Below are 12,009 nucleotides of genomic sequence, written 5' to 3'. Positions count from 1 at the left end.
AGTTTTGGCATGTCTTCATGTAATTCATCCTCTATGGTCGCTATTAACCTAGAGGTAGATGAGCAACACGAGCGAGCATATTACTACCCTTGGCATGTTCTGTCAGGAGAAATGCTCAGTAGTTAGCTCCCAAGACAAATCTCTGGTGACGCCATTGAGGGGCCTGGGCCCAGCGAGATCATGCTTCGTTACGCCAGTGCAAGCCCCTATTGACCCATTATGTAAAAGGCCTCTTTTGTAATGCGAGCAATTTGTATAATCAGGCAGATAGATATCTTTCCCCACTTCTTCACTTTACAATGCTGCGGTTTCACGAAGCCTTGTCAGCCCGCAGGAGATCATAGTGGCTGACAATGGCACTCCCCCCTCCCATTGTAGCGATGCGACAATAAAACCAGATTAACAGAGAAGCCCCTCGGAAGACACCACGAGACTTGGCACTCATCCAAGGAGGGAACCCCACACCGTCAGTTTTCAAACCCCGATACATCAGCAGCCGGCATGCAGGGAACAATCTAAATGGCTGTCACTCGATGTTTGGAAAACGTGCCTTTCGACAGGCTATTTACTTGGGTTGAACACGAAACGTGTATTGTCTCTAATGACAAAGCGTGACTGATATGTTATAGTAGACACGGAAAAGAGAAATACAAAGATCCAGGGGCGTATTTAGGAGAGAAAGAACCGGGTTTGAGTAGTGTTACAAGCATGCATCGTTCTATAGAGCGATCACAAACAAAAGAACCTTCCGCGAAAAGTCTCCGCGCACCTTTCCCTTCTTCCGTTCAGTTCGGGCCACAGGGAAACATGCTTCACTCTCCCCTTCCCCTCCTCGCGGGAGTGCGGTGCACAGGAGTCGCGGGTCTACGCAGGCCTTTTGCTTGTGGTTCCACTATAGGAGGAGAAGTCTGTGTGCATTGCATTGTCTACATATATTACATAGTCTACGTGTTTATGTCGACTATTGTTTAGGCGTAGACGCATATATTTGCTTTCAAGTCAAAATATAGGACACAACCATTCACAGTAACAACAACTCGAACAGCGTTGACGACCTTTATCATCTCATCGTCATCCAAAACCATGGATGCACAGACATAAGTTGAAGACTAAAATTGGTAAACGCTGTAAGTGCCACAATAATTCAAACACCGTTTTCCACTTTAAACTGTGAAATGTGCCATGCTTTATAATGTGGTAAACGTGAAATGTGGCTGGTAGCCCTCTAAGTAGTTCAAAGGGCGTGTGTGCACGTTCTTACGGGCTGATGTGCGGAACGATGCGATTTCCCAACACTTTCGCTTTTTGCACTTTAGTCCTCAATTTTGGAGTTTCGCGACTGCCGACAATGAAGGGTTGTTTCTGGGTTGCCAAGCCTCCTCCGCTTCACAGAAGGGACGGGAGGGAGAGAGATAGCGAAAAAAGGTTCAAAATGGTCATTTAAAAGCCAAGCCAGTGCAGAAGAGGGGCAAGATGTGGCAACACTTTCGATCGTAAATTGTGGCACGCTCTGTGGTTTCTGCAGGAAACAGGATGTGGCAAAGTCGTTAAAGAATATCAAAACCAGTGCTCGATTGAAACTTCGCCTCCGAAGGTTCTGGGTTCGAATTTCCTCTGTTCTTGTTATCATTTCACCTAATCCTTACTAATTCAATTCGTTGCGATCGAAGTGGCACACTTTATAGGTTTGGACAGACAGATGTACCCCTTACCTGAACAGGAGTGCACAAAAGCGGCGTTAAATAAATATGAACGCCACAAAACCATCACGAAGTTATTTCAGCCAAGGAAGGCGAAGTGACTTTTCGGGCACTTTGTAGATGTTGAAATTCGTTACAAGAGCCCATTCTAGATCACAAACGCCGAACCCGGGACCGCTAGCTAGTAGAACGATAAGCTAAACCAATACATCACTTGAGGCAGGCTGTTGACCATGTTGCCAGGCGATATGCCTTGTCAAGTTACCCATCTGCGCCGCAAAGTCTGGTTCACAATCAGAACAACCCGGATGGTTTGTGTTTGCGAAAAGCTTGTTTGGTTTTGCGATTAATTAGCGAAAACTTGCGCATGGCACGTCCGAGGGCAACCAGTTTCTTTGCTATCTGTGCATGTATGGCATATGAGGTTGTGCAGGTGTCGCTAGAACCAGTGAGCAAAAAAACGTTTGGGGAATGTCTTTTTGCCTCACGTGCTCTCTTGGCACACAATGATGTTTACACTTGATTCTGACATTTACAACTGCAACGCTGGCCACGCAGAGGAATAGGAAAGTGCACGCCCTGGGCAGCACTGTCGGCCTCGCCACATGATGATTGACAGCTGTGCAGAAGCACATGCCTGTGTTAATTTTTTTCGACTCAGATTACAGCATGCATCGTTGTAACAATGATTCTACCAATGGGCGAATACCAATGTCCACGCAGGTAATCTTCCAATTGGAAACTGTAAAGTGAGAATCATAGAACTTCAGACCTTCTGTAAACAAAAGCACGTGTACCCTAACAGTGTTGCAAACTTATGAAAGAAAAAATAATCCACATAGCCTACAAGGTGTAAAAACATTCCATTTGTCAACAGATGCGGAATATGCAGTGTATCACTGAGTGATGATCTCTTGAAAGTTATTGAATGTATGTTTAAAAAAAAAAGTTTAAAAAATGTACATCTTGCCTGGTGGCCGACTTTCAGACTCATCACCGAAGTTCCCTGGCTCACCCCGTCATGGGTGTTATTTGTGAGTATCCCATCATCAATTTCATCTGACGATCACTCATTCTCATCGTCGGGATTAGCCAAAAGTGGAATAAAAGCAACGCTAAATTAAAAAAATCAAATACAATATGTACATCTTATCCCCCAGGAGTAAGACGGTTCCGTACCAAAGGATTAATTTTCTCTCATATTTTACTAAAAAAACACCTTGCTAGAAGAATGTGACACATGAGATAAATTACGTTTTGAAACCGGGGTTTCTTCATTAAATTTATTTGATATTGGAAAGTGTTATGCTTTATTATTATAGATAATGAAAGTAAGCTAATACATGTGATTTGATTGACTAAATTAATAATTATGCAGCAAAGACACCAAGGGAAACTAAAACGGCAACTTTGAGATGCATAAAAGTGGGGAAAGAAGACTGTAGAATACAGAAATATTTTGAGGCAGTCACATTTCATTGTACGCTACATATAAAATAAAATGCATATTTGGGGGTGAATTTTTAAATATTGTCACATTTTCCTTCTCTCTTGTTGTGAGGTGCTCATTTTAAATCAACATTCCTCACCCTACGGCCTGCCCTCTTTCACCTGCAAAAGTTTTCCGGAGTGTGAGGATGTCACCATCCAGATGGTGAACACCTCTGTATTATAGATCGACTCCCGCGTCCCACCCCCTTCCCCATCCCCGGAGGATCGTCACTGACAATGTGAAAATATACTATCATATGCCGACATTCGACATACCACTTCCGTTTTCTGTACTTGACTTAGTGAGAAGTATTGAGGTTGGCAACAGCCTAATAACGAATTTCTTCCGCATCATGTAGTCCGTTCTATGAAAGTACGCTAATGGAAGAAAAAGTGTAAATTACATTGGATTATACATTTTAAAATATATTTTCATTAAAGGTTTCTGGTTATAATAATAATACGTGATTGTTGTATAAATTACAATCGATCACGTGAACAGCAAGAAAATAGCGCCAGTTTCGAACATGGCGACTTCCATACGTGCAGGAAGGTCTCCCGTGTTTTCAGAGTAGTCTTTCGGAAATAGAGCCGTTTGAAAAGTGGCAAGAAGCAGGTTGTTCTTAACGTTTATGTGACGTTGTGTCGGTGCTATCCTGAGCAAGCAGTGAAGTTGGTGTCCAAGTGTAATTGTGTGTCTGCGTCTTTGTATTTTCGGTGTGGTGAAAGAAAGAAAGAAAAACGACCGGTCAAGTTGTGAGTCCCGCGAAAAAAAAAAACACGCTGTTGCTCGTATAAACAAGTACACCGATTTGAGATAAATGCAATACAACGCGAGGTGCTTTCGTATTATTTCAATCAAAGAGCCGTCCTGTCCACTGTAGAGAAGATGTTGATAGTGATGATTGATGACGATCTCCCCAACTTTAGCAGTCGACGTTAAATCACCTCTTGTGCCACGTTGAGTTCCTTTTTGGGAAGCAAATTTGACAGACCGTACTCTGCCGAGCGCCGAAAATGCCTCAAGTTCAAAAAGGAACTGCTGAATCAAGGTAAGAAAATACATTACTTGCATGAGACGAGCGTAAATAATGTGCTTATTATCGTCTTCTTGTTTTCTAGTGCACGAGAAACCGAGAGAAAGATAAACAATCTCTTTTTATTCCCCGGCTTATCTTTGTTCAGTTTCTGTTAAAACTGGCGGTATATTTGTTGCACAAAGGAGAAAACAATACTCCACATGTCAACAATGTTGGGCAATAATTTGGTGGAAATAAAACCAAAAGGCTTGAATTACTGAAACGAATCTCTCTCTCTTGTATAACTTTGGCGCTGTCATACTGAGAGAAGAGGGGGGAAGGGGTATCTGTTAACCCAGAGTCAGAAAAATTGAACTTTTGGCATAGAAAAATATGTTCATTCTTGAACAAGAACACGTATTTAATCACTTGTAGAAAATTTATTATACTTCAATGTGTAGATTATCAGTTAAAATAAGAATACGTTTTTCCATGTTACGTAAAATTAAAGGTTGCGAGTGAGCAGCATATGATGGCCGCACCATTCACGAACAGCTGGCGCGGAGTGATACGTTACTCGAAGAGAGACGGTTGTTTACAGAAGGTCGGAAGGTTCGTGATTCTTACTTTAGGCAGTGCAGTATCGAATCTCCTTCATCGCACAACGGGCTACCAACTTCGTGTTCTGATGTCAGACGCGGAATTACTACGTTGCTACGTCTGTTAGGTTTGGTTCTCTTAGCATAAATACACTGCAAATTTATGCTAAGGGAACTAAACCTAACAACTTGGGCATTTAACCTAACAATGAAAGCATTTCGCGGTGACGTCAGAACACAAGGTTACTATCGCGTTGTGCGATAAGGGAGACCCTCTGGAGTATCCCCGTCCATATCGCGCCATGCCATGAAAGCAGATAAGTGGTGTGGTGGAGGCAGGGACACATTGTTCACCTCGGCCACAGTAGAGGGGATGTAATCAGCATCACGTTCCAGCAGTCTTTATTTTTCATCTACGAGGGTTGTCCAAAAAATGAAGGTAAATGTAGGTATGCAACTTAAATCAGATACTTAATACGTCTGACCAATAATTACACATATTCTTTGTGGTATAGATAAAGAAACCTTTTTCTTGGAAAATATAAAACATCAACCATATTTACAATGAATGGGTGGATTATCATTCCCCTTAGTGTTGCCCACGGGACGAGACGGGACAGGCTTTTAAAAATTCGAGACGAGACGAGATTGATCATGTGTCCCGAGACAAACGAATATTTTCGAGACGAGACAGCATTTCACAGCATTTCCACGAGACGAGACAGGCCAAAGTCTCGTCTCGTGGGCAACACTAATTCCCCTCGTCGTATACAATGGAGCCACCAAACGGAAGGCCTACTCACCACATCGATCTCAATCTCCTGGATCTGGAAGCGTAGAATGATCGTCCATATGAGACCCAGAATAAGCCTCGGGTTCCCGTCCACTATGTCTTCGGCTCCTATACTCTCTAATCGAACCTGCAACGAAAAGAGGATAACATGTAATAGTACACAGGTAATCCGGCGTGATAGTTGCACACCAAACGGCAAAGAAATATGCGAATTGTCTATCACCATTTTCATTCCTCTGTTTTTCACAATGTGATGAAGATGATCATGAACTGAAATAAAAAAAAAAGTTAATAAGCAGAGGACAACATTTGCTTCACATCAACAGAATTTCATTCCTTAAAACAACACAGGATGTAGAATAAATAAAGAATGAAAATAGTGATGGACAATTTGCCTAACATTATCTTTACTGTTGGCTGTAAAAGTACATGTACAAGCGACGTATTAAGAGTACAACTACTCTACCGAGAAGACCAAAATAATACCTCACTTTTCTGGATTTTTCTTTCTAAATTGCAAAACTAAAAAATGTTTGCCTTGCAAGCAATTTTCCGAATACCTGTTCAAAATTCTCGCTCATTTTGCCAAAACAAATTATGCACACCATCTTGTTTTAACTTGCTTCAACATACTTGTAGTATATCATTGCTGTACAAATATTATGACATTGGCTTCAGTTGAATGGAACGCCAATTTTTTAAAAAAGTATTTCTTTACATACATAACAATGCCTGTTGGTAAAAAAATTATGTTCACAAATAAGTTAAAAATCTATATTCATGCATGTTCAATATTTCTTTCATTTCCAAATTAGTGGGAACCCTGGTGGACGCACGCACACCCCCAACCAACCACCCTATGCTATATTGACAGTTTCTGTGGCGGAGCGCGCAACAAAGCCAGGAGTCCAGGATTCGAATTCTATGTAGGACGTAGACATTTCACTGTGTCCCCCCTTTATTAATTCGGCAAGCCAAAAATGCAAATTCTATATCATTTTAAAAACAATACAATAAGATATTACACATATATTACCAAATTTAATATTCTTTTACGTTAAGACTCTCACTAATTAGTATAATTAAGCTGAAAATGGAATAAGAACAGTGACAGGATGGTCATATGTTTGTTTCAGAAGACTTCACGAACACGAAACAACTATGATAAAGATCATGTTTAAAATGCCCATTTCAGTGCGGCACACCAACATTTTCAGAATCGTAAAAAAAATTATCACAATAAATTAACGTTGTTTGTTTAATCAATACTGCCCGCATAATTCCCAATCACTAAGACACCCTATCAGCAGTCAGCGATTCAGGGACCAAACAGCACACAGGAACACTCGAAGACTTCCCAAGAAACAGTCATCTAATTTCCAAGTTGACAGAACAAAACAAGTTCTAAACGACAGGCTAATCTTGGTTAACATATTACACAAACTAATTTACATACAGCACAATGTCTTTCACACCAAGCTGTTCAGCTGGCCAACATATTACCCATAAATCTAGACTCTACAATGGAAAATTCTTTGGTACTTTATGTGGGAGTCCGCGACTTCCTTGCTATCACGAAAGGTGAACGTATTAATTATGTATACGGTACAAGGGACAATGTTAGTGAGTTTAACAACATTAAGCATTAGCTAGTACAGAATTTATGGCAATTAATTTCAATAAAGAAACGACCATAGAATAATGTGTTGAAATGAATTGCAAATATGCTATGCGAGAGGGTGGGGGAAGCCATTGCAGAATGCCTGACCTTGTTGTCCACTATGCGTTTTTCGTGTAAATTTGCAAGGCGTGAGTAAGGCAATTTTTACACTCAAGTCATGGAAAACGCCCTTAATTTGGCACAAAATCAATTGACAATTTTGGACCCATTCGAGAAAAGTATATAACGAATATGAGATTGCAAAGAGAACATGATGAGAGTAACAATACTCGACAAGTCTCCATGTTTATAAACACCTTACTTTAGTCTTTCTAACTGTCTTGCACGCGACATAAATACTATTTTTCTATAATTCTAAATCAAATCTTTTTCTTTTGTTGCCATTATTATTTGCTTTCCAATAATAGGGGTGTAATTGGAGGATAAGGGTTGGTCGATGAAAATGTCAAGTCCGCGTTAAACTACGATTACCATATTTCGAAAGAGTAAACTAAGAACACTCGATAAAAATAATAAAGTGCTGCTACTTTTTTAAGTGCCTAAATAGAACAATGTCGTGTTGTGAAGTGGTTAGGGAGGCTATAACCTTTTCGGTCCAACTTTGTAAGAAGTCAGATACATGAAAAAGATTGTAAAATATTCATACTTTCTAAAAGAGTGCCCTTTTTATCGCTCGTATTATAGGTATGGTTAATTATTCGCAAGAACAAAACCTGATTTCTTACATACGAAGAATGTTGTCTTTACTTTTCGCAGATACCATTAAAGCAGAGGTGGAAACTATACTGGAACCACAAGCAAAGAAATCTGCGCAGGCCGGCGACTCCTGTGCACCGTACTCCCGCGTGGAGAATGCTTTCTTATGGCCCGAGTTGAACGGAGGAAGGATGCACGGAGACTTTTCGCCCAGGGTTCTTTTCCTTGTGGTCGCTCTATAGTCAAAGGGTCAACATTACTGATTTAACCGACCAATAAAAGGCCAAATTCTTGCTAATTACTAACTAATCACTAATTACTGACCGACAGTACCCTAACGAGTCCAGACTTTTAAACAATATAGTATCGCTTGAACCTAGTCAGCGAGCCTCAAATGCGTTTGTATAGCTACGTTGCATTTCTACGCAGAAGCTTGCGCAGAAGGACGGAAACGCTTTGAGTGGGTCCGATAGACTCGCACGAAACGTCTCTGATAGGTAAAGTCAACGCCTCCATATAATCATTTCGATAATACTGTTACCGTCGATATCGATACAAATGATGAGATAGTGTGTATCGACTCAGAATGATGAATACTCGTACGTCTCCCACAGTAGATATTTTCTCCTGGTAAAAAGAGAGAGGCCGGAGAAATCACTGTCACAGCCGAACAATTGCTCCCCACGCATTCCTCACTTTAATATCTTCATCTTAAGAAATATGTAATGTTATGGGCGACCGTGAGACACTTTCGTGTAGGAACTTGCATTAAACTGGTTGACATAAAATGTTTTATGGTACGTTTAATCACAGCGCTTGACACATCACTTGCGCGTGCTGAGTACATAATAAATAATTAGAGAGATGCTTCAATGACATCCTGAGAAGAGGAGCGATGAGAAAAACTGCCATTAACAAATTTTACACGAGAAATTGAACATCATTCACAAGCCTAATAGTTAGCGCTCTTGCCTTTGGTACGAGCGATCCCGGGTTTGATTCCGGTGGGAGGTTCTAAAAAAATACGGAATTGTGCTGAACTATAATTTGTATAAAGCTATATGTTCGCTTTAAAACGGTAAAGGAAACGAGTAGTATAAAAGTATATACTACCAGGACCACTTACAAGTGTAGAAAGTATGAACCCCCCTCAAGCAGATTTGGCTATACTTAAAACAAGCTCAACATGCCTACATGAGCTTTTTGCTCTAGTGTGGAATCTTGTCTAATCCAAGATTTTTGTAAAAATGCCCTCGGGAATTTCTCAGAAAGTATGAACCCCCTCAGATTGATTTGTCTATACTTACAAAAGGCACTTCTGTGAGATTGTTGTCCATAATCCTGTCAAAAATATGCCCCTCTTGATATTTTTTTTGGCCACACCTAAAACTACGCCAAACGTATTAACACCCACCCACACCCACCCACATACACCCACACCCACCCACATACACCCACACCCACCCACATACACCCACACCCACCCACATACACCCACACCCACCCACACCCACCCACATACACCCACACCCACCCACATACACCCACACCCACCCACATACACCCACACCCACCCACACCCACCCACACCCACCCACATACACCCACACCCACCCACACCCACCCACATACACCCACACCCACCCACACCCACACACATACACACGTACACACACATACACCCACACCCACCCACACCCACCCACACCCACCCACACCCACCCACACCCACCCACACCCACCCACACCCACCCACATACACCCACACCCACCCACACCCACCCACACCCACCCACATACACCCACACCCACCCACATACACCCACACCCACCCACACCCACCCACATACACCCACACCCACCCACACCCACCCACACCCACCCACATACACCCACACCCACCCACACACACCCACACCCACCCACACCCACCCACACCCACCCACATACACCCACACCCACCCACACCCACCCACATACACCCACACCCACCCACACACACCCACACCCACCCACACCCACCCACACCCACCCACATACACCCACACCCACCCACACCCACCCACACCCACCCACATACACCCACACCCACCCACACCCACCCACATACACCCACACCCACCCACACCCACCCACACCCACCCACACCCACCCACATACACCCACACCCACCCACACCCACCCACACCCACCCACATACACCCACACCCACCCACACCCACCCACACCCACCCACATACACCCACACCCACCCACACCCACACACATACACACGTACACACACATACACAGTACAGTGTTGAACCCAACTGCTATTTTTATCCAGCATAGAATTTTGAATTGAATCCCAAGAAATTGTATATAAATACCAAAGCCAAAAATATTAAGTGTACACACACATACACACGTACACACACATACACAGTACAGTGTTGAACCCAACTGCTATTTTTATCCAGCATAGAATTTTGAATTGAATCCCAAGAAATTGTATATAAATACCAAAGCCAAAAATATTAAGTGTACACACACATACACACGTACACACACATACACAGTACAGTGTTGAACCCAACTGCTATTTTTATCCAGCATAGAATTTTGAATTGAATCCCAAGAAATTGTATATAATAAACAACAACAAAAATGCCAAGTCAAAAATATTGTAATCAATGCAATAAGAATATATCCAGCCCCAATTGGGCCAAGCACCAAAAGATTTGTAACCCGGACAAATACAGAACTCCCACAAAAATTTGCCCCAAATGCAATAGAAAATACAGCATGCAATACTTCATATATATACATAAAGATACTTGCTCTGCACAGTCAGCAACATTGCCCTCACAACCATCTACATCTGCTCTGAAAAGAAAGCACGAAGCACCTCTTAATACCAGAGCAGCAAAGCAGCCACGCCATGCACCCATCCATAGCAGTTTTAATGCCCAACTTAGGGATTACCTGTTTGTATCAGAGCCAAGATGTGACATTAAGAATTTTTTGAACAGTATAAATTCTGATCTGCAGGCAATTCTTAATGCACAAAATGGATCTTATAAACTGTCCCTTAAATTGTTTGCACAATATAAGAAACCAAATGGCACAAAATTTACACAGCCCCACATAACAGAAACTGTACCGGTATATTCAAACGCAAATTCGGACACAATAATAAGCAGCTTGATAAATCAATTGAATATTAAACACTCTGAATTTGCAGCAAAAGAGTCAGGATGGAGCCTATGCGGTTCATCACACAAATTATATGTTAATATTTCTGAATTCAGCCCATTACAAGGTTCTACATATCTGCCATTACCTGCTAATATTAAAAACAAACAAGCCGTGGTTAATATAAAAAATACCGACCAGAAATGCTTTTTGTGGTGTATTTTAGCTGCTTTGTATCCAGTTTCAAGGCATCCTGAGAGAATAAATTATTACAAACAACACGAGCACGATTTTGACGATGCAATGGAGGGTTTGGAATATCCAATGTCTATTCAGAATATTGATAAATTTGAAAAAAGGGCCAAGCATATCAATGGCAAGCAATTATCTATTAATGTATTTACTTGTTCCACTGGCAATTGCTTGATAGATCCTCTCAGAATCAGTACACTTGATGATGAATCTGCAATTCCGATTGATCTGCTCTTAATTGAAAAAGATGGCACATATCATTACACTCTGATACACAGTCTTGAAGCTTTAGTGAGAACACAACTAGACAAAACTCATAGAATATTCAAGTTGTGCAGAAGATGTTTGACTGTATTTGATGGTAAAAAAATAATAAATGGGATTAGTGAAGTGAATGCAGAAATTGCCAAAAACAAGTTAATTGAGCATCTAAAATACTGTGGGAACCATAAACCTGTTCATATGGTGATGCCCAATCCAAGTGAAAAAGCAGAATTCAAAAAGTATGAAGCCTTGTTGGAACACCCAGCATATATTGTCTGTGATTTCGAATCGAACCTCAAACCTCTTGCATTCTGCAATCCAGATCCTGATGAATCTTCAA

General features: G+C 41.5%; 1 protein-coding gene across 6 annotated transcripts in view; it reads right to left on the bottom strand.

The window, feature by feature from the left end:
* The window catches only part of kst (spectrin beta chain, non-erythrocytic 5 kst), a 372,152-nt gene that overhangs the window by 160,369 nt on the left and 199,774 nt on the right, over positions 1 to 12,009 (bottom strand). For all 6 annotated transcript variants that reach the window (XM_083122546.1, XM_083122542.1, XM_083122545.1 and 3 more), the window contains exon 4: positions 5,613 to 5,729. In XM_083122546.1, the coding sequence (XP_082978672.1) occupies positions 5,613 to 5,729 (117 nt within the window). The remainder of the gene's footprint in view (positions 1 to 5,612; positions 5,730 to 12,009) is intronic.

The sequence above is a fragment of the Lepisma saccharinum genome, chromosome 5 (genome assembly GCF_977018435.1).
Source record: "Lepisma saccharinum chromosome 5, izLepSacc3.1, whole genome shotgun sequence".
In the NCBI taxonomy this organism is placed as follows: Eukaryota; Metazoa; Arthropoda; class Insecta; order Zygentoma; family Lepismatidae; genus Lepisma; species Lepisma saccharinum.
The sequence above is the reverse complement of the archived record's forward strand: the minus strand, read 5'-3'. Positions and strand labels throughout refer to the sequence as shown.